This window comes from Miniopterus natalensis, chromosome 1, assembly GCF_054644295.1.
Source record: "Miniopterus natalensis isolate mMinNat1 chromosome 1, mMinNat1.hap1, whole genome shotgun sequence".
NCBI classification, from domain to species: Eukaryota; Metazoa; Chordata; class Mammalia; order Chiroptera; family Miniopteridae; genus Miniopterus; species Miniopterus natalensis.
The window spans coordinates 180,733,560-180,757,478 of record NC_142081.1 but is presented as its reverse complement, the minus strand read 5'-3'; the positions used below and the strand labels follow the sequence as shown (position 1 = coordinate 180,757,478).

General features: G+C 46.7%; 1 protein-coding gene across 1 annotated transcript in view; it reads left to right on the top strand.

The window, feature by feature from the left end:
- Positions 1-23,919, top strand: part of TBC1D1 (TBC1 domain family member 1) — a 107,496-nt gene that overhangs the window by 79,177 nt on the left and 4,400 nt on the right. The window contains exons 14-18 of the mRNA XM_087828340.1: positions 274-432; positions 6,071-6,315; positions 8,528-8,687; positions 15,576-15,745; positions 22,437-22,610. Of these exons, the coding sequence (XP_087684466.1) occupies positions 274-432; positions 6,071-6,315; positions 8,528-8,687; positions 15,576-15,745; positions 22,437-22,610 (908 nt within the window). The remainder of the gene's footprint in view (positions 1-273; positions 433-6,070; positions 6,316-8,527; positions 8,688-15,575; positions 15,746-22,436; positions 22,611-23,919) is intronic.

Genomic DNA, 23,919 nt, shown 5'->3' with positions numbered 1-23,919 from the left:
TCTAGCATAGTCCCAACAGAGAGTATATATTTGAAAGGTGAAAGGAAAGTGGGAGGGTGTTGGGGATGTGAGGGGAGAAATGGGGGGTGTGGAGGAAGGAAGGAAAGGAACAGATAGAACAAAATTTTGGTTGCTTCCTGTGCTGCTAATTCATAATAGAACAAGAATTCAGATCAATGGAATAAAACACAACTCATTTTTATTATTAAGCTGTATTCTGTGCATAAAGTCTTTCTCTGCATTTTCTACCCCTTCCTGGCCCTGTCCCCGAAGGTGTGCCACGTCATCACCGAGGTGAGATCTGGAAATTCCTCGCAGAGCAATCCCACCTTAAACACCAGCTTCCCGGGAAACAGCAACCCAAGGACACGCTGTACAAAGAGCTCTTGAAACAGCTCACCTCGCAGCAGCATGCCATCCTTATCGACCTTGGTAAGTCTGCAGATCGATGCGATGTGGAAATGGAAGTTTCACTCACTTGAAAAATCGGGGGAGACTGTCCAAGTTATTTAGTGATCTGCCTTTAGGTTTAGCAATCGAAATTTGCTACTGAGCCTTTCAATTAAAAAAGCCCTGGAGTAATAACAAATGCCTTCATCAAGTACACATAAAAATCTCTCTCCCTTCACCAGGCAGCTGTTAACTCTGCTCTGTGTGAGGGTGGCAGTCATGAGGGCTCCAGCTGTGACCATGGTTCAGGTCAGTAATTCAAATATTGACAGGAGGTTTTATAGTCAACCGAAGGAGCATCCTGGAAGACATAAGTGTCAGAACCAAGGGCTGGTTTAATTACAGGAGCCACTCCCTAGCCTTTACTGCTTTCCAACAGGGTTTATTAGAAAAATTGTAGAGAGCAGATTGTGTGTGCCTGGGGCAGTTTTATTTTGGAAAAGGGGGTACCTTGTCTCTTGACTAGTTTTGAAAATGCTAAGATGGGAACAGTGCATTGGACATGTGGCGTTGCCACGGTGAAGAGCATGTGTCATGAGGATGTAATTTAATGTATGGAAGAGCCTCCTGATTTGTCCCCAGCCGCTCACCGGGTGGAGGCGGAGCGGGGACCCGTGCACCCTCTCTGCCTGCCGCCTCTAACTGCGGCTTCCATCTCCACCGGCCGCAGGGCTCCGGGAGCCCTGAGGGCCCCATGTGGAGGCTGCTGGAACCTGGCCCTGCTGCTTTCAGAGCATGTGGCCCTACTTCCGGAATATTCTTCCTGGCTGTTGCTGCTGCCGCCTGGGACTTGCCTGAGCCTCTGTGCTTCAGGCCTGGCAGTGGCCTGGCTCTTTAGGTCCCTGCAGCAGCCAGGAGGGAGGGAGGACATTCCCAGGAATTTGAAGGGGAGCTGGATCAGGCAGTATTGGGTCTTTTCTGTCCAGCCACACAGCAAAGTTTAAGGGTCAGTTTCATAAATGTTGCCATTGGTCTAAGCTTGAGTGTCATCTCCAAGAAGCTGGCCCTGGCTGTAGCCTCTCCTCCCACTTTCTGGCTGGATTAGGTGCCTCCGTTAGGTCATCTGTCCCACCCCGTGTCTTCCCCACACCCCATGACACTCACCACATTTACAGTTACCATTATTATTTAAAGCTAATACTTAACTTTACCTCACACCAAATGTTGTGTGACCTTTACTTAAATTACTTTCTGTGATCTTCACAACACAACCAGGTAGATACTATTCGATCCCCGTTTAGAGCTGAGGAAACTGGAGCGCAGAGAGGTGGAGTACCTTGCTCCCGGGACACAGCCGCCGTACTGCTGAGCACCCCGCTTTCCCCGCCACGGTCCTGGGGGTGCTGCGGCAGCGGCGACAGCGTTTGTATTGCCTGTCTTCCCGTGGGATGCTTCACCATTGCTCCCTCAGCTCCTAGGACAGAGCCTGTCACGTTGTATATGCTCAGTAAGTCTCCTGAAATGTTGATGAGGCACTGCACTAGCACCTCAATCTCACGTGATCCTCGCAACAGCCCTGAGATAAGAAACGAGGAAACTGAGGCACAGAGAGATCAAGTGCTGACCACGGTCACGCAGTTCAGCTGGCGGCCTAACCCCACTGTGGCTCTGTGCTGCGCCCTGGCCCTCTGAGCTAAGTAGCCTGTGTGTTCCCATGGAAACGGCTGGCTGGGTGAAGGAGGATGCTGACAGGCTGTGATCACACCTTGGGGACAGTGGGGCTGGTGCCCGTTTGGCCCACTGACCCCGAGCACAGCAGTTCTGCGAATTGCCAATAGCTCTGTTTGCTCATGTGATGAGTAACAGAAAAAATGACATCATGTTCCTATCATGTGAAATGAAGTGAAAAATCAGTTCAGAGTAAGAGGTTGAAAGGGAGGGAGTACAGACAGCTTCTTTACTCCCCCCCCCTTCCCGGGATGTGGGGAGGACGAGGGAAGGTGTCTCCCCTCGTTTCAGACTTCCTCTTGTCTTGGCCTTCCGCTCCTTCTTCCATGGCCAGGACAGGCCTCTGCCTCTTGTTGCTCAGATGTAATCACTTCTCTGCAGACGGGAAGGAAGATGCCAGCTCACACGGGGCCTGGGGGGGTCCTCTCCTTGGGGAGCTGTTTACCCTGGCCACACCCAGGTGGCCTCCTGCAGCCTTTCCTCCAGTCTGCACGTGGTCTGTGGGAGCCAAGGTTGGGCCTTTTCTCATTCAGGGGCAGGGCTGGGTTGCGCTCATGTCCTCTCGGTCCTGCCCAGCTCCCACCCCGCAGGCCAGCTGCAGCCACCTCCCTGGGAGCCCTGGCTCCTCTCTCTGCTTTTCTCCCAGTCCTCCAGATACCCTCCCAGGGCCGAAAAGAAGCTCTGTCTCCAACAGTACAGGTCTCGAATAACCTCTGTGCATCTCTCCAGGCTTTATCCAGGGACCTACCAGGGCCAGCCTTCTCTCCACACTTGAACTGGCAAAGCCTGTATGTTGGCCCAGACCTGGTAGTTCCAGAGAACCCTGCCTGCCAGGCTTTCCTGGGTCAGTTCAGGGAGGCCTCACTTAGAAGTTCCCCCAAGCTGCCTGTTGCTTCCCCCTCACCTCTCACCAAGAGGTGGCATTTGCCAAGTCAGTCACTTAGTCTACAGTGTCTATTTAGTCTTCATTATGGCTAACTCAGGGCCCAATAAAGGTGAATAGTACCGAGTGAAACAAATTTCAGTGTTTCTTCAAAAGTGACATCCAACCTGGCCAGGCGTGGCTCAGCGATTGAGCACTGACCCAGGATCCAGGAGATCAAGGTTTGATTCCCGGTCAGGGCACATGCCGGGGTTGCCGGCTCAATCCCCAGATGGGGGCATGCAGGAGGCAGCTGACCAGTGAGGATTCTCTTATCATTGATGTTTCTAGCTTCCTCTCCCTCTCCCTTCCTCTCTCTGAAATAATAAAGATATATATTTTTTTAAAATTCTGGCCAGAACAGAATGCTTGTTGATTGGACATACTTTGCGTTTTCATGGATTTTGTTTTCCTGCCTCTGGCTTTACTTTCTGAAATTAGATGTTAGTCTCATCAGCTTTTTTGCAAGGTTTTTTTCTTACGAAGAGTAAGAATGATAGACTAGGCAGTGTTTTATCGTTTGGGAAACATCTAGCTTTGTTGGGTCTCAACTTTATACAACCCTGTGTGAACTTGGGCACATGTTATTCCACTTCAGAGGTGATGAAGGAGGCCCAGCGAGGTTGTTACAAGCTACCAAGTGGCAGAAAGTTCTAAAACCTAGGTCTTCTTAGCCTCCTTATCACATCCCTTCTAGGACACCATATTGCTTCCGTCTTTCTTGCCCTGCCCACTGCATACCAACACAGCTTTTCCTCCTATAGTTAAGTGTCATAACACTCCCTCAGAGCTGACCACACCCAAGCAGGAGGAAACAGCTTCTCCCAAGGCTCAGCAGGTGAATCTTGAGGCCTGAGTTCAGGAACCTGCCCCATCCGTTAAGCCCTGTTTCCGCTACATCTATTCAGCCCTCTCTTCTCTGGCTGGGCCACATGGACTGACAAGCATCTTGCCTTCTAGCTGCTACCAAATTTGCAGGGTCTGTTGCAAAATGAAAATGCAGGGCCTGTTGTTAAATTGAGAATTTCAAGGTGGCAACAATAGAGCATTAAACCCAGCACGAGGCCCTTCTGAGCAGAGCCCGTGTGACTGCACAGGCCCCATGCCCATGAAGGCCCTGCCCCACATCTGACAACTGTTGAGTCACTTTCCAGGCTGCCAGGCTCATCCTCTTAGGAACCTTATTAAGTGAGGAATGCCCACTCCACAAGCAGCGCCAGTTTGTGTGAGCTCTTGTTTCTGTGTGGTGTGGTGTCAATATGAGAGGGTATCTGGTGAACAGAAATGATAATATTGAAGGATTCAGTTCACAACTAGTTAAACCTTCCCTGGTGTTCCTCCATGCCACAGAGCCCTGTGTGTTCTGCCACCTGCGCCTATTTGAGACCAAGAGAGATTGGGGGAGGTGCATGCAGGGCAGGGGCACGCAGAGGTGGGATTGCTCCATCTGCTTGGAGGCTGATGAGGTGATGGAGTGAAGAGCTTCCCGTTTCCTAGTCCCTCTGAGAACCTGCAGAGAGCGGCATGCTCATGCTGTCAGTGTGGCAGCTGCCTGAGGCTGTTGAGCACTTGGATATGGCTGGTCTACACTACATGTGCTGTCAGTAAAGAATACACTGCATTTCAAAGGCTTAGTATGAAAAAAAGAATGCAAAATGTCTCAGTAATTTGTATATTGACATGTGTTGAAAATGACAATATTTTGTGTATCTTGGGTTAAACAGGATGTCTTACTAAAATTAATTTCACCTGTTCCTTTTTCATGTGGCCGCTAAAAAATGTTAAATGATGTATGTGGCTCGCCTTACAGGTCAGTTGTGCATGCTGCTGTAGACTAGGAAGATGGGCAGGCCTAACTGGACTCTCTAATACTTGGCACACGCACACGCACAGGCCTGCCGGCAGCCTGGAGGCATCCAGAGGCCCAGGTCACAGTTCCTAGGTTAAGCCTGGAGTAGAGGATGAGGCTGGGAGGGGAGGTAAGGAGGCGAGTGTGCAGAGCTCCACTGGGGAGCCATTGGTTGCTATTCCCAGTGGGATGATGCGTGCGAGGTGTGTTTTGGGCACATTCGTTGGGAGAAGAGGTAGAGCGGGCAAGAAATGAATACAGGACAAGAAATCAGGAAGGTAGTTAGGGGGCTGGTGATATCCTCTTAAGTCAAGTTCAGATAAACCACTCGGGGCTGGCAAACACTTTCGCAGGAGGCTGAGGCAGAACACGTGAGTGTGTCGTCTTCCTTTCGCCGGTCGAATAATTAGGCCTGACAGTTAACTTGCGGCCCAGACGCACCTTCTGCCTCTGCCAACCAATCACCTGGGTCCACGCCGGGCCCTGGCCAAGCATTTTTTCTCTGCTCCCTGGAAACACACTTCCCCATCGGTCACATTCCAGAAGGAGGGGGTGAGGTGGGACTTGACAGGTATCAGCCACAAAAGCCACCTGGACAAAAGAAGTCTTTAAACCTTTTCTGAATACCAGCTTTTTGTGTAAATAATCAGGGTGTCGAGAACTTATTTTTTTAACCTCTTTCCGGAAGGAAGGTAACTGTTTTGTGTAAAAGAAAACACCTCCTGCTCCTCAGTCCGTTGGTTTAAAAGTACAGAAATACCACGTGTGGCCCGAAGCATTTGTAGGCACAAAACAGGCTGCCTGGGAAAAGCCCATGAGGGTGGTCTGTAGCCAGCCGGGCCTTTTGCTGTCTCTAGATGATCCTGGGACGGGTGCTCCTGAAGGACCACAGCTTCGGCTCCTCTGTTTAGAGGACCCACCGTTTTCTTTTTGCTTTAGATAGAAATCTAGGTATCTAGAACCTAAGGTCGTTCTCATTTCTCTCACCATACAACAGCATGAATTCTTGCTGAGGTGTTAGTTGCAAACATTATTCCGAGAACAACCAGATGACCTTGTTTACAGAGCTGACTTAGGATATCCGGCTTCTAAAGGTCTGTTGCTGTAACCTGATGCCCATGGATTCCTGATTCACAGGCTTGCTTTCTTAAAATTATGACTGATGTGTCTCGTTTTCGCAGGGCGAACCTTTCCAACGCACCCGTACTTCTCGGCCCAGCTGGGCGCGGGGCAGCTGTCCCTTTACAACATCTTGAAGGCCTACTCGCTCCTGGACCAGGAAGTGGGCTACTGCCAGGGCCTCAGCTTTGTGGCCGGCGTTCTGCTGCTCCACATGGGAGAGGAGGAGGCGTTTCACATGCTCAAGTTCCTGATGTTTGACCGGGGGCTGCGGAAACAGTATCGGCCCGACATGATTATTTTACAGGTAGATCCTTCCTTAAGTCTTTGATGGGGACAAAAGCCAAAATGTTCATGATTCCTTTTTAGGTCTAGCTAAGGAGGTTTTTCATTCTTTTTTTTTCCCCTTAATTTTATTTTTTAATTACAGTTTATATTCAGTATTATTTTGTATTAGTTTCAGGTGTACATCATTGTGGGTAGATGATTATATACTTTACAAAGTAGCCTTCCCCCCTCATATTTCCAGTGCCCACCTGGCACTATACACAGTTACTACAGTGTTACTGACTGCATCCCCATGCTGCACTAAGGAGCTTTTCCACCGTCAGTTAACACTAATAGCGATCTTTGCTGAGAACTTACTCTCTGCTAGGCATTACACCACCTGTTTCATAGGCACTGATCTCCTCACTGACCCTCAGGAACACACTGTCAACTGGCTCAATTTATAGGTGGGAAAACTAAGGCTCAGAGGGGTTACAGAATTTTACCAAGTCACACAGCTAGCCTCTCTGAGCCTAGGGCCCTCCCTTTTATTTTTCATCAAAGCATCTTCAGATGGTCTAATTCCTACCTCCCATGTTTGCTGCTTCCTGTGCCAGGGACCCTAGTGACCCCTACCCCTTGTCATCCATGGGGTAGCTCAAATATCACACATGCCAGGAGAAGCTCCTCCTGACCACTGTGTGCCCCCACCTCCACCCTAGGCACACTGTATCACGATATCCTGTCCCATTTCTTTTGCCTCACACTCTTACTGCTTGAAATTACCTATTCACTTACCTGTTCATTTTCTGATTTTCCTTAGAATATATCCTGAAAGGGGAGGGGGGATCATGCCCATCTTGGAGCTGCATCTGTAGTTCCTAGAACAGTGCCTGGGATGACATAGACACCCAGTCAGTATTTGTTGCATGAACGAGTGACAGGAGGAAAGGTCATATTAAAAGAAAGGCAAACAACAGTGTGTTTTAAGTACCAAGCGCTGACTCTGTACCTTTAGAAGTGGGAAAGCTCTGGATCCTCCTTGGGGAATATTTCTGAATGCTGGAGCACGTGTTTATGTGTTTATTTACCAGCCATACCATGATTTCAGAGCCTCAGAAGGTATCCTTGGAAAGGATACAGTAGCGTTAAGGACTCTTTGAGAACACGGAATTGTGGTTAAACATCCAGTTCGCCCCCACCCGTGAATGTGACCCACCTGGAAGTAGATCTCATAAAAGGAGGCCATTCCACTCACTAAAAGATTTTGACCCACATAACACTTTCCACACATTTGTCAGGCTCCTCCTACCTTCTTCCTATTCACTTTAATATAGACTTTAGATGTACCTGCCATGTAAGAGATTGGAATTTTCAAGTTTTACATAATTTAATGTTGAACACAAAACTCTTTTTGAGGGGCTTGTGGCCTTGGTGATTAGATTCTTTTAAATACAAAGCAAAACAGCCACAGCTGGTACTTAAGAGGACTGTTGTATGGCCCCTGTAGACAGTATTTTCTGGTTTGGACAGCACTATCCAACTTGTAGCATCTCAGCAGGGAGCTGACCCCCCTAGGTTATCGTTTCTCTGGGCTCGAGCCATGGGATTGCTGGACTCAGGGCTTCCTGCCAGGACCCTGTCACACTCCGAAAAGGGAACCCTTTACGTTGAAGTTAACTTTAGTTGGAAAAGTTTTCTCCGTCTTGAGATAAACACTTCTTATTTTAGCTTGCCCAGGATCTACTTCATGTTATAAACCTACAGAAATCCCACTTGTCCTGCCTCTTGAATAATGTGGGGGGCCCAGAGGGAATGTACTAACCGAACAGATACCACAAAGTCCTTCCACAGAATCATCACATGCTCTCACTTCACTCTTAGCATTTTATTTCTCATCCCCCTCGCTTTGGGTTTTGCTAGGAATGTGTATTTGCAAGAGAATTTATGAAGTGTTTCCACAAGACGGAAGTTTAGATTCTCTCAGCCAAGAACACAAGGGGTCGGTGGAAAGAAAGGAAGTGGTCGGAGACCCAGCATCAGTGCTCTGGGCCTGCACCCTGCCGGGGCCTTGCACACAATAGGGACCCAGGGAGCTCTTGTTGGATAAATGAGAAGCTGAGATCAAAAGACATCCTGAGCCAAACAGAGTGTTTCAGGTTCTAAGAATTCTTCTCTTTGTCCTGTGAGTAAGGTGAGTCCCTGCGCACATGCAGCGGACAGTGAGAGCTGACCCGTTTGTGTCCCTGCAGATCCAGATGTACCAGCTCTCGCGGCTCCTGCACGATTACCACCGAGACCTGTACAACCACCTGGAGGAGCATGAGATTGGCCCCAGCCTCTACGCCGCCCCCTGGTTTCTCACCGTGTTCGCCTCCCAGTTCCCCCTGGGATTTGTGGCCAGAGTCTTCGGTAAGTGGGTGGAAATGTTCACCTAAACCCCCATTCTCCTGCCTGGTGAGAACCATTAGCTGTCACTCCCTGGTGACTCTTCTTATTTTTCTACCTGTGTCTTCTGTAAGAACAGGGTGTTGTTTGACACTCAGTTTAGTCAGGGTTGGGTTTTGTGAATTGCAGAACCTTAACCCTGGTCATCACTGGGCTTCCCTACATGCCTTCATCTGGTGGGACTGGACCTGATTCCCTCACCATCAGGCTCTCTCTGGAGCTGACATCTTAAAGGCTCGGCCAAGGAGCCCGGGCACCTTGTACCGGGAGGCACCTCTCACGAATCATCTTCCTCGGCCTCCCTGGCCTGCGGTGCTGTTCACCGATCGCTCCTTAGAGCTGTTGCACCAGTGCCTCCTGGGCTCCTGTTCTTTCTAGATTCTCTTTGCATCTCCTCCTGTTTTCTCCTATTCCCTACCCTCGGCTCTTCGTTTTCTCTGCCATCAAGCTCTCGGTGACACCTCTGTGCTGACTCACTTTCCCATCCTCACATGTCCCCGCGCTTACCTTTCAAACATCACCTCCACTTCCGCACCCCACTGTGTAACCATAGGCTCACACTTCAGACCATCTCCCTTTTTCTTGATTTCTTTTTCAAGAAGATTGTCCCTGTCTAAGTAGAATAGGTATTCACGTGCAAAGTCTCAAAACCCCTTGTCTATTATACATCAATTTAAAAAATTAAAAATTAGATTTTAAAGCTGCCTTCATGGGGCAGATAGGCACATTCTCTTAGATACCAGGAGCCAAGTGAGACACTGCGAGCACTGGCAGTTCTTGTACAGTGTGATTTCCCTGCTGTAGAATGAAACAATAATTTTGACAATTCAGGTTCTTTTTTATTTTATTTACTGTGGAGGTTATTAAAAAATTGATGTTCCTCACAACATCAGGTGGTTTTAAGGTGTCATTTGTGTTCAGTCACTTGATGGCTTAAAGACTGATAATCTTATCATCCTTTCTTACATTTGTTTTAGAATTAGGGAGCATCTGATGTTCCCAAACATTGAGAGAGTACTACATTAGGCAGCTTTGTATACCAATTTCTGGGGATCCTAAAATTTGCTTTTTAATCTAAGTGGGCATTGAGTGGTCTTCTGCCCCTCCCCCCCCCCCAAGTACTAGATTTTCATTTTTATTCACTTCAATCCAGAAGAACTTTTAAAAAAGTCTCCGTTTGGCTTTACTAGAAGAATCTGTGTTCTTAAAATCTTCACTAACCCCCTTTTGTATAACTACTTCCCCGAGTGGATTTTTATTTTCTGTCCCTGAAAAGAAAAAGCGTTGAGGAAAATAGATACTCAAAAATATCTTCCTGGTTAAACAAAAATGTTAGTGATATTTCATGAAGGATTTATACCATAGTTAAAAAAAAAAAAAAAAGATACCTAAAAGCCCCAAAATTGCCTGCATAGTTTACTAACAAAAGAGTCACAGAAACTATAAGGTCTCCAGCTGGAGGCTTCTGTCTTGCCCAAAATTTCAGTGCATTTTACTTTTCTTACTCTGGAAATTCAAAGAAAATCCTTAGTCCGTCCCTCTTACTCACCTTTCCCCCACTCCTGATTCTTTACTGTCTTTTCAAACTGGGTGGGAAGTGGAGATTGACAGGGCAGGGAGGGAGCGTTGCCAGTGATTAGAAATAGCTCAAGCGTCAAATTACAGGGTGTGCAGGGGCCTGGACAGGAGGGCCAGCGCTGAGTTGTCACTGTTCCTGGCCACAAGCACCAAAGCTGCTGTCTGCAGATAGTTCTGGGCTCCAGGGCAATAAATCTCTAGGAAAAAAATGTTTTCTTAGGCTGCATCAGTGGGTAAGAGGCATTGACAGCAAGCAGACAAACTCTGCTTTGGAAATGAGTGTCCAGAACTGTGAAGCTCATCCTCATGACTTCATAAATAAAAGCTGAAACCAGTAAAAGCACATATTTCTCCCTATGTTCTGTAGTCATGATGGGCCTTGGAATTTCTTATACATTATACATAAAGATGCTAGTATCTCTAATTCCTGGATCTCACAGACCCTGGCTACACTAAGTGAGTTCATGTCCTGCCGGCTAAGGGCTCAGGGCTCTTGGAGTCGTGGGCAGAAAGTGGGAACTCAAGGCAGCCCTGTGTCGTGATTCATTTTGCAAAAAAACTGCTGGGATTTTTTGCACAGTTCATCCCATCTATCAGTTCTTAAAAACAAAATGTTTTATTAGAAAAGGTAGATTTTTAAAAACCATTTCTGTACTTAGCATCAGTGACTTGAACTGGGTTTGTTTTGCTTTATGATGGTGGGTTGCTCAGTTTTAAATCCCAAAGTCTGCCATTCATACACTGGAGTCTTTTTTGGTCTGAAGCCCATTTTGTTATGTCTTTAGGTCTGGGTAAACCCTGAAAACAAATGGACCTTTGTTAACTATTCACTATTTTATATGTAAAGGATTCTCGGCTTGCAGCCAGCATGGCTTGTACATTAATTAATGGGTCACCTGGAGTTAAGTCTATGCTGCTTGGAGGGGTAGCTGCCAGTAATGTATGTGCCTTGACCTTCATCATTAAGGCATCTGGTAATCATGCTTTTCTGGAAGTCAGTCCTTCCGCCTGGGTGTCACATCATGTAAAATAGCCCCCTCCTGTATTTTTCCAGTTTGGATGTAGAGGGGTCCCTGGGAGAGGTCCTGGCTCTGTTCACCTTCTAATCATGTCTGCCTTTGGGGGACAGAGGACCAGGCTTGCTCCTAACAATAGGAGGCTCCTGAAGTTTTCTACAGGAGGCACTTACACGTAGGTGAGAGAGGAGACGGAATGTAAAAACTAAGGCTTTAGCAAAAAGCACAGAAGCCACCTGTGCTTCCAGCGTGGGGAAGGATTCAGAGAGGCTAAAGGTCTAAAATAGATGGGTAAACAAGATTTTTATACAGCCAGGAAAAATGGCCCTTTGGTAACGTGACACAGCAGTGATGAAGTGAGTGTTTGCAAAAATCTGTCTGGGCTGCCCTCATCCTTCATTCCCCTCCTACCTGCTCCTGGCAGGAGCGTGGGGGTGTCACAGCTGGAGGACTGCAGCCTCCCCTAGAAAGTTAGGGGGAGAGACGGCCCTTGACAGAGACAGAGGTGGCTGGAAAAGGGATGCGGTGTAAGTTTGCTTACTGGCCGTGGGCCTGGCGTTTATCGTTTTCCCCCACAGGAAAATTGCCCTTTTACATCATGGGGCGTTTCAAATAGAGTTCCCATACCCGTAGCACAATAACAGGGCTGCCCAAGTGTCTTCAAAGGAAAGTCGCTATTTGCTTTGTTCTAAGCAGATAATTTGCAAAGTGCTGCAGTCAGCTGAATTTAAGGTTCCTTTTACTTCCTGCCTGATAAAACCCTGGGCCTGTCTAAGTGGCTTGAGAAAGGACAGAAGAAAGAAAGCCAGCCAGTGTTGAGAGCTGGACAGTGCGAATGCTGGGTGGGCCAGCAGGTCACTTTCCTGCGTAGTGATTTTCAAATGTGAGGAATTAAATCAGTTTTCCAAGGAGATTATTGTTTGTTTTTTGGTTTAAAAAACAAGCAAACAATTTCAGAATGTAAATGTATAAGGATCAGAAAATGGGCAAAAATGAAAATAATTAGGTTGAGGCAGTGGGTTTATAGGTAACATTTTTCTTTATCATTGTTTAAAAATTACTATATTTTAAAATTTCCCAAGGGAGACACATGCACTCATTGTTTGAAGGGTATAGCTCTTGCCCCACAAGTGTAGTCAGATAGGTTTCAAAGCCTCTTCGTCCAAGCGAACTTGGAGGGATCTTTCCTTCCACTTTACAGGCACATTCCATCCTCGTGCACCCAAATGAACTCCTTACTTGAGGCCTCCCCCGTCTAACAGAAGCTTCTGGGGCCAGGCTCTCCCAGGCTCACTAGTGCAGATAACCGGCTGGCTAGTCTTTGGGAGGATGGGCACCTGCTGTGGCCTCCAGGAGCACTGGGGAGTCGAGCCTGCGCTCCTGGGGGTGCTGGTGGAGTCAGCGTGGTCTTGTCAGCAGCCCTTAGGAGGTGGCTTTTCTCTCTCTAAAACTAACAAACCCACTCAAGCATCAGACCCCTAACCTGGGTCTCGCTGACATCATCTCCTTACCAGTGCACTGACCCACTCAGAGAAAAGTTGGAACGGCGTGGCCTGGCAGAACGCCTTGGGGACTGAGCACACCTGCTGGCAGCCGGGGCTCTTGCCTCACCGCACTCTTCCTGGGCTCCCTCACCTGCTGCGGTTCTGTCAACACCTCTCTGCATTTACACCCTCTTTGCCTTTTCTCAGAGTATTTATCGATTATTCCCTGACTTCTTCCCCAGCAAGTTTGTCTTGGTTCTTCAAGACTGGGTTTGGCCACCACCTTTCCTTGGACTGTTTTTCTTCCTTTTGTTCTCAAAACCACCTGGACATAACTTTACCAAACCGGGGGTTGCTGGCGATTCTGCAGTTTGTTCTTTGTTCACTGCTGATTCCTCCACACCCACTATAGTGCCTGGCATGTGTTAGATGCCCAGTGAGTGCTCGTTAAATTAGAGAAACAGCAGCAGATAAGAGTGCTCTTAAGGTGTTGAGAATAGCATTAGGAAAGAATATTTCTTTTTTATTACATTAAATACAGACCGTTAGACCCAATGAAATAAATATATCCAGAGTTATAACATACCAGTGAAGAGAGTTAAAAAAAACTGTCCGAACTTCCTTTTGTTTTTTTCATACAGTCCAGAAAAGTCTGAGTCTAGAATCATAGGAAGCACTCTACTAAGTAGATTTGTTATAAAAATCAAGATCCTAAAGGAATAAAACTTGGAAGACTCATTGTTAACATTAAGAGACTGCTAATATGAATTACATATTTGATTATGCTCAGAAGTTCCCCAATAATTATTTTATTGACTTAGATACTGGTACTGTATCTAATTTTTTAAATTGAATTTTATTGGGATGACATTGGTTAATAAAATTATATTGGTTTCAGGTGAACAATTCTATAACACATCAACTGTATATTGTGTGTTCACCACCCCAAGTGGTGCTATATCTAATTTTAAGTTACTTGTTCCTCAGAGACCAAAGATACTGAGCCATAGCAAGTCAGTGGTCTGAAAGTGTGGTCCATTCCCCAGGATCCCTGCCTAAAATGTCCTAGATGTTTATTCTGATAAATGCCATCAGTTTTTGTTCAGCTGTAAATGTTCATATACTGAAAGGAAGGTTTAGTGTCTAAACCACAGAATCTTCAAATTTACTTTTTTTAAAAAAAAGGTCTTTTCTGTTTAAAAGTACATCTTGGTCATAGTGGTATTTTAGACCTCTTTATTTTCTGTAGTAGCAAATTACATGGGTAAACTGTGTATTCTGTAAAGTGGACATTTCATGGGAAGACTCTTCCATAGCACTGCCCTGATACACATGATAGGTCCCCTAAGACCCTAAGACTCGACATTCAGAGATCGGCCTCTGCAGCCAAACCAAAGAGGGAGGCAGCCACCGAAACTGTGTGGTCCCTGGGGCTGCCCTGAACCACAAGCACTTGTGAAGTATTTGGAGACTGTGGCCCTGAGCTCTGAGACAGATGTGTTGACCTCAGCAGCAGCATCACCTAGGGCCATCCCCAACCCTTGCGCCAAGTGCACTCAGGTGGTTAAGGCCTCGTGAAGGTCACAGTGCACCTCCAGGGCTAACCCGGCCAGTGGGCACCTAGGGCTGTCCTATGCGATGTCCACAAACCACTCTGACTCGACACCTCTTCCTTATGCACAGCGGCATCAGCCTTCTCTGTTTCTTCACGGCTTTTACATGTCATCTCACTGAACCGCCTAGAGAGGCGCAGTGCCGGGGATTCTTTCTCAGCTGCTTCTGTCGTCATTGACTTGATGGAATTTCCAACCTCTTTGTCTCTTCCATTATCCTACAGCCAAAGAGGGGGGGACACGGGGGACATTGACAATCACCTCTAACTAGATTTATGCTCCCATCTTTAAAATTATATTTTTTCTTATATATATTATTCCAGTTGTCAGGTAACTTGCCTGAATTTAGTCACCAACAGTTAGCTGTTAATTGCACTTCAGCCCCAGGACAGCATGACCCTCTTTCACCAGTGGTTTCAGCTCTGTGGAGGAACCAGGGAGCCAGTGCTGGGCTGGCTGCTCACCCCATTGCTCGGCAACTTGCCCTCCCTCTCACTGCGCACATTCAGTGTAGGGATTGCTAACACAGGAAACAAAACATGGCAAGAACTAAATTACTCTGGCAAAGTTCTTGGGAGTCCTCTGAGGAAGACTTTTTTACTCCATTATTAACCTAAAATTCAGTATACTTGTATTTAATAATGTACTTTTGGAGTTGAGCAGACATTTTAGAGTTTTTAGTGGTCTTTTCATTCAATCCCTATTTCAAAATAGAGGAAACAGGTGCTGTATATTTAACTGTTTATATAAAAATGCTATATATCTGATGCTATATTGCTAAAAACTTTTGTTTTACCCATAAGAACATATGTTTTAGTAACGCCTTTAAAATCTAGAGCATTCCTGGAAAAACAGACTGATAAGTTTTCCTTTTTTAAATTTAACTTTTGAAGCATGTTTGGATTTAATATATTTTTGGAGCAAATAAAAAGATTTATGTAAGTCTATGACAAAATCTTAGTAGTGTGTTTACCTATATTTCTTTATTATTTGCAACATTGCCTTGACAACTCTATCTGAAATACCAGGCTCTTGAAAAGGAAATAAAGCTTGCAATTTAAGGTCATGTTTCCCTCTGCCCTGCTCCGTGATGTGTGGAAAAGGAAACGGAATGGGATTTCATCAGAAACTGGTCTGGTTTAACTTTCTATGTTTTTCCAGATATGATCTTTCTCCAGGGATCAGAGGTCATATTTAAAGTGGCTTTGAGTCTGTTGGGGAGCCATAAGCCCTTGATTCTGCAGCATGAAAACCTGGAAACCATAGTTGACTTTATAAAAAACACACTACCCAACCTGGGCTTGGTGCAAATGGAAAAGACCATCAGTCAGGTATGATTCAGTCCTAACCCTTCCAAAGGCATAAGTACTCCTGGGTATGTAGAAGCTGCTTCTCCTTCTTCTTTTTCTTCTTCTTTTTTATTTTTATTATTATTATTATTATTATTATTATTATTATTGAACAGGACCTATCTCCTACCACTTTGTACTCTGGGCAGCATCTTGTGTGTTGCCTGGCCTGTAGGAGTCACATCGAAAATATGTGTCCAGTGATTAAATGCCTATCTGAATGTGCATGTGTGTTGTGAGTACAATGGTGACAGGTCAATGGAAACACCGTGGCAATGGTTAGGTGTGGTAACCAGCACAAATTATCAGTAGTTTCTTATAATTAAAAGACTTCACCCCTAGTTGTTTGTTCTTCTAAAACACATACATTTATTCAGCGTAGGCTTTTGAAAACAAGTGTTTTGATTTTCTGCTGAAAATATTATTTTATAAAAATAACTCTTTCATAGATATGTGTGTGTGTTTTAATAGAATTCACCTCCTCATCTGTGGTTACAGCACCTTTGGTTTCCGGGTACAGTAGAACCATTACTCTTAGGAATGTTAGGGGTGAGGGATAAATTGAGTCAGGAATTACAACTAGACCAGTTGTTACATGGCCTGGAGCAGGGATGGAAGCAGATTTTGGTTCTGTTTAAGGAAGAATCTTCCAGTGACGATTGCTGACTATGAAGGACCGAGCTGCTTAGTGGAGGTTGGGGTCACCCTTGGAGGTGCCCAGAGCCGGATGGCTGAAAATGCTTTGAAGAGAGTTCTGCTTCAGGCACTGCAGGGTCAGCAGTCAGGCCTCTCCTAAGCTTAGAACTTATCTCACCTGCTCCAAATATAATGAAAACATAGAGCAATTGGGTAAAAACAAATAGTGAAATAAAGCTTTTTAAAGAATCCTCATTCTGAGGATTTCTGTTAGTCCAAGAGGAGTCAGTGGTTCTGGTGCTGTGCACTCAGATGCAGAGTTTGTGATTTCCTTAGCTGCCCCTCCTTAGGTGTCGAGCAAAATGGCCTGGAGGGGGGAGGGTATCATGCTGAGCATCCCTTTGGATCTCTGCACGTTGCACAGGCCTGTATGTGAGCAGTTCTCCACTCCGCGTGGTTGTCCTCAGTTCATTGATAAGCTCTGCCTCTGTATTTAACGTCCCTAGCATGTTTCTTTCTATGTCAATAACGCGCTTCTTGAGGCCCTACCTTTGCCAAGTTCTGTGTGAATCTATAAATATACATGATGCCATTTAATCATGACCACAGTCCTGAGAGGGGAGGTGGTTTTAACCCACGTGGAACCTGGGGCTCAATGTGGATAATGAACTGGCGCACAGTCACCCTGCTTCAGAGTGGACAGGGAGGGAGGGTCTCAAACTCGGGTCCTCTGGCCTCAGAGTGCTCTAGCATCCACTCAGCACCCCCAAGGGCCTCTGGGTGTCATTACATTACGGAGTTTTTTTATCTTTTACCTGCATGTTGATACCGAATTCTCCACTCTTTAATTTCTGGCATTTATTCCTTTTCAGAGCTTTCATTACATATACTTATATTTTTGGCTGCTGCAGAAACACAGAGAGCCTTGGTCACCTAAATCAAAGTCCACGTCCAGTGAGCACCTTGACTTTGCTCCTGACTGCAAGGCCAGCAGCCTCAACTGATGTTCCATTTACCTCCTGGGTATTGAGCTCCAGGAAAAAATCCCATTTTCCTCCCCTTTTCTGTAAAAGGCACTTATTGAGGTCATCGGGTGCTCCTCAAGTGCTGGAAGAAGGGACGTGGACACAGATGGGGAGAGAAGTTTTGTGTGTGTCCCTGACTTGTTTCAGACAGCTGTTTTGAACTTGGCATCCGTTAGACCACTGACTCCTTGACAACTTGGAACATGTGTTATAATCCCCACTTTAAAGCTGGGGAAACCGGACATGGAGAGAGTAATGTGCCCTCACCCTGTGTAACGTGGCAGAGCCAGGAGTGTAATGTGCCTCTGACACCAAAGCCTGTCCTGTGCGGAAAATAGCATGTAATCCGGTAATTACAAGTGTGGTGCGAGCTGCCACGGTGCTCGTGCGAGGCTCACAGGAGCCGGTCTGGTGGAGGGAGGGAGTGCTCAGGGTTGAGAATTGAAGGCATACAATTCGGCTGGGCCTGAAAGGAGGAGCCAGAGCGTGGCCGGGTAGCTCACTTGGTTAGGGTGTTGTACTGCTACACCAAGGTTGCGGGTTTGATCCCCAGTCAGGGCACATAGAAGAATCAACCAAGGAATGCATAAGTGGAACAACAAATTGATGTCTCTCTCTCTCTGTCTCAAATCAATAAATAAATTAAAAAAAAGAAAAGAAAAGAATGAGCCAAGATGGGTGAGCACACATCTTCCGTAGAGGGCCAGGTAGTGGGATTGTGGGCTTTGTGGGCCATCAGGTCTCTGCCACAACCACTCAACTCTGCCTTTGCAGCATGAAAGCAGCCACAGACCATGTGTATAGGAGTGAGGTGACTGTGCTGCAATAAAACTTTATTTACAAAAACATGCAGTGGGACAGATTCAGTCTGTAGTTTGCTGACTGCTGATCACAGCGTATGCAAAGGCATAGGAGTGGGAGAACAGAGAGAAGTTCCAGATGCCTGACATGTCCCGTGTGTGTGTGTGTGTGTGTGTGTGTATGAGAGAGAGAGAGAGAGAGAGAGAGAGAGAGAGAGAGGGTGGGGCACTGAGGAGTCCTGGTGTAGGGAACACAAAAATCTACATTTTGGGGCCCAGGTTTTTATTCTGCTAAAATCTTGATGGGAAACTGTTACAATGCCAGGTGGCTCTTTCCTCTTTCCCTCCCAGATTTTCCACCTGGAACTTGCTACCAAAGAGCCCTCTGTCAGGCTTACTGCCCCTCCAGAGGGGGCTCTAATCTGGAGTCCTACCCAGAAATGAGGCCTGGGGTGCGCAGTGCTTCCTCTCTGAGTCTTGGAGGTCCTCATGGTGGCAGTGGTGGGTGCATTCACTCACACATCTGTCCTGTGTGGATGGGCAGGTCTGGGCATCCTGTGTGATAGTCATGGCCCCATTTTATTAAATGCCCTCTCCATGGGTGGTCTCAGCTTAGCTGCTGGGACACAGCCTGCATCCAGGATGGGGGAGAGAGTAGCCGGGGACAGGGCTCTGGAACGCTGGCTCATTATGGAGGGACTAGGGGCAGCCACAGAGTGGCAGCTCCAGAGTTGAGAGCCCAGGGCAGAGGACAGGGTCTCTGAAGGCTCTGTGGAGTCCCGACCCAAGAAGAGGGGAAACCCGGGGGATAAACAGAAGCTAAGAGGAGGTCAGGTTTGTATTCTTGTCACAGTGAGGGCCGATTGCCTATGCAACCTGATTCAGTGTAAGGAAGGAAAACAGTTAAAGGCAGGGATGGGGGTGGGTAGACACAGCAAAGACCCTATTTTCAGCATCCTTCGGGCTCTGTTTAAAGTGTGGCCCCAGCCTTCCAGGTAGGAACTTGTGAGAAATGCAGAATCTGGGGCCCCACCCCAGAGACCCGGTGAGTCAAAATCTGCAGATTTTACAAGATCCCCAGGGGATTCACACTCTGGGGACCATTTTAGCTCTGCTATGGGCAAGTTCATTGTAAACACACCCCGCAGTTCTCTGTTCTAGTTGACTTGCAGGGTGGAAACCAGAATCTTAACAAGGCTCCTTTGTTCAGAAGGCTCCTCGAAGTCAGCGGCCAGGCTGCCTCTTCTGCCTCTGGGAGGAGCCCTGCTGCTTGGGCAGTTTGCACTGTAGAAAATGAGTACTTTTTTAAAAGGCCAGTCAGTGCCAGACTTAAAGGGTGTGGTAGGGTGGGAGAGATATTTTACTTTACCACTGGCATTGTTTAGAATTGTTTGCATGTGGTGGTAATAAAAAGCAGACTAACTATTAGTGGGGTTTATTACTGTCTTTAAATTCACTACAGACCCCACCTCCCCTTTAGGGCCGATACCTGGGCCGACTGCTCCACCCTCCGCCTTTGGTGTGCCACTGAGACCCACAGATGGGGACAGGGTTTGGGGTAGGGAACGTGGGCAGTACGAGGCTAGTTGTGCAGACACCAGGGTTCATGGCTTCATTATACGAAGTGACCACAGAGTGCAGAGAGAAACTCTGAGTCTCCAGTAGAACATGAGCCAAAAGCATAGACAATTCTCCACAGAGGAGATCCAGCTAGTAAACAACATCTGGGAAAATATTTAGCTTCATGCGTGATTCAAATGTACATAACATATAATGCTTTACTGACCAGATTAAATTTTTAATGCCAACACACAGTGCCAGGGGTGTACTGTGTCTGGCCCATTCGTATGTTGCTAATGGTGTTATGCATTGATCATTCCCATTTGGGAAGCAATTTGGCAATATGTCTCACGAACCAGTAAAATAGTCATACCCTTTGATTTAGTAATCCTACTTCTTGGAATGTATGCTTAGAAAGTAATCCAAAATATGGGGAAAGCCATATGTACAAGGATGTTGAGAGTTATCGTGTATAACAATAGAAACTTGCGGTAACTGGACAGCCAACACTTGGTGAATGGATTGGCATGGTTGTGATACGTTGAGTTGGTAGGGTTACCATGAAGCCATTTATAATGACCGTTATGAAGAATATATAGCATCTTGAAAAAGCGTTGTTTGAGGACCAGGGCCCTTTTTACCCCAACCATGTGCTGCCATGGTTTTGTGATAAATTCTGGGGCATCACTGCAAAATCTGAGGGCTCTGTGTGTTTGGGGAGCCAGGAAATAATGGTGCAGTTACGCAGAGATGACTATGACCCAGGCGGGCTCCTAGGTATTAACGGAGGCCTGAAAGAGTTTATAGCTTCGGGCACAGTTGAGAGCCTTTAACCTTAGCGGATCATCAATCTGTATACAAGGCCAGAGGTTTTGCTCCCAAGGTTTCCAGGTTAGGAGCTCCTTTAGAAATAAATCTTGGTGAAAGAAGAAGAGGTAACTGTGTGTGTGACATTTATTCTGCACCATATTTATAACCACACGCCAATGCCACGCAGTCTCGGTTTTGATGTTGGCGGTTTTCGCTCTTTTTGAGCTGTTGAGAAGTTCCGTGATGTGGCATTCTTTGTAACTGGGCTGAAGCATGAGCTTGAATGTGAGAGTTTCACCAGTATATGGAAGCAGATCCCTTGGCTGAGGGAGCACCTGCCTACTCAACTAGCCAGGCAGGTGTGGGAACTCCCATAAGTTGCCTCTTGTAGCTCCCACAGTGATGCTGGAGGCTTGAACTGGGAAAGGTCAAGTGACTTGCTCAAGGTCCTTCAGGAAGTCACCAGTGGAGCCTGACCTGAGACTGACTCAAAGCCTCTGAGTCAGTTTCCTCAACTGAAAATAGAGATGGTGATCGATGCTGACCTCATAGTCACTCAGAGGGACAACTGAGAATTGGGTCAGTACTGTAAACAGTTCACACACATGCCATAAATACAATGTGGATCAGTTTTTCAGCATAGAAAGACTTTTGTGCCTAATTAGTATTATCCATTGAATTAAATTGAAAACCCGGAAGCTGAGAAATTAACCTTAAGGAAGACAAAATAAGATTGTCGTGAATGGTGAGAAAGTAAACATGGTTTTTGAAAATTGATTTCAGGGAAGATAGGACTCACCGTGTGTGAATTCTGATAGAGTGCCATCAGGGGGAATGAGCTTTTCGTTGATTTTTAACTCTGTTGGCCTTTCTTTCTTAAGGAAATGCAGTGAAGAGTCTGTTTCTGCTCTTGTAAAGCCTGATCTCATTCTCTAAACCTGTATTCTGATCATGCTGGCTTTTTTATGTGGTGACTGGATTCTCAGGTTCCCTGAGGACCAGGTTGGGTGCCGAGAGGCACAGCCCTGTGGAGTGATCCCCCCGCACCCCCCGGGAAAGAGAGGAGATGCCTGGGCAGCGGCCTCTGCCCTCTGACCCCCTTTCAGCCCCGCCTCCCTCAGGCTCGCTCACCAAGAGAAAGTACAGACAGAGCCACTCACTCGCTCATGCGGCTGGGCTTGTTTTTCACACGCGTGGTGTTTTTATCACTGTTACTATTATGGGAAGGAAGGCAGCGCGGGCATTGTTTCGTATTCACTCATCTGCGTGGGTGACATTTGGGTTTTGGCTCATTTCTGCATGTCTTGTGTGCAAAGAATGGTTTTTAGTAAACAGTTCCATTACTTAGCTGTTCTTGTAAGCCTGAAAACCCCACTGAACTGTAATTAAACTTTGACTCGGTGACTGGGCAGACAGGGCCACGATGCTTTTGTTTTGTTTCCTCCCTTTGACCCATAGTTGATGTTTCTAACCTAATAGAGTTTTCAAGAAAAAGAAAACAAGTACTGGAATAAGAACTCAGAATAAGTTTTGCCAGCCTTTCAGAAAATGAGGTGTCGGCTTCTGGACAATGAGTGTCAGAGACCCACACTTACGGTTACCTTAGGTTTATTTCTAAATGCTTCTTATGCCCTTTCTTCCCAAATAAAATGATTGCTTTCTCAATGCAGGGAGTTTTCCTTAATTGTCACGAACATACCAGGCAGAGAGTAGGTGTTTAGAGGGTGCCCGTTGCCATAGTCTTGTGTGTGTGTGTGCATGTATGCATGTGTGCGTGTGTGCGTGTGCATGTGTGTGATTTTTCTCTCTTTTGGTGCCTGACGACTTCTCTGCATTTGACAGGTGTTTGAGATGGACATCTCTAAACAGTTACAAGCGTATGAAGTCGAATACCATGTGCTTCAAGAAGAACTTATTGATTCCTCTCCTCTCAGCGACAACCAAAGAATGGACAAGTTGGAGAAAACCAACAGCAGCTTACGCAAACAGAACCTTGACCTCCTTGAACAACTGCAGGTAGACCCATTCCGGAAGCAGCTCCCTGAACCCCGTGTGTACAGTAGTTGATTAACTCACCGGGGGCACCAGCAGGCTGGGCTTTCCCATGACCGCAGGACCTTTTCGTCCCCGTCTGTTTAGAGTTGGGATCAAAGGTATCCCGGGAGAAGTGGGCCTTTTTCTTAGGCAGCAGATGGATGATCCTTGGCTGAGGCCAGACAGCTTTCTGAGGGGCTGTTTCTGCCGTTGGCAGAAGACAGGCCCAGAGACGAGCTTGCGCTCAGGCCGCCGCGGTGCTCTTAGCTGAAGGCCAGCAGTTGCGCTTTGAGGAAAGACAAGAGAATCAAAGGCTTGCGCTTCCAGGAGCAAAGCCAGACAGGTCCACGGAGGGATGCTAAGGGAGGAAAACGACATGAAAACCTACCTTACAAAATACACCAGGCACAGGATCATGATACGTGAGTCCCTGGTGCAGATACCAAGCTTGATTAGTGAGGACACGATTCTCCACTCTGGAAGCTTCCATTTTAACGTGGACATGTGCAAATGAGGACATTGTAGAAAGGGAAACACTGACTGTGGGCACAGGAGGGTGACATGAAGCAAGCACGGGGGCAGTCCAGAGACCCGTCTCCCCACATCTCCCACCCACACTCACCCTGGGCAGACTGCTGACCTGCTCTTTCCTGATTCCCTCATTTGTGTCACAAGGACAAGAGGAATTCCTAACTGCTTAGCACACTGCCCCTTTACCAATCAGATCGAAGAAAGGAACCACACGGCCTACTTTTTTAACATCATAAATGGGTGGTAATGCTGTCAGGGTTAAGGAATTGTTTGTGGAGTGTTTAAAAGAATTTTTTTTGCGTTTCCACAGAAAAACACATACTCCTCCCCCCACCCCTAAGTGTATGTTTCATGGTGCCCTTGAGCTGACCTTAGAATAAGCTTTCCATCCTGATCTGAGCCTCTTATTTCTCTCCATAGGAAGTTGCCACTTTGCAGACACAGCTTGGCAGTGATATGAGAAAGGCCAGCCTTTGAGAGCCTAATAAATCAGCCATGTCTGAAATGCATTTCCCTCGGCAGGGATCTGTCCCCGTAGACTGAGTAGATGTTTACTGTAGCGGAACAAAGAAAAATGCTTTCCCTACCCAGTCCTAACTGCCTGTCACATTCAGAAATTTAGCTCTTTTCTCCCCCAAGATTGAGATGTCCTAACTGTCTGTGTACAATCTCTCCAGGACATGTCAGCTGTAATGTGTGGGGAAGCTTGAGGGGATAAAGAGCCTTATCTGGCCTGTAAGGGTCTGTAGTGTAGGTGGTA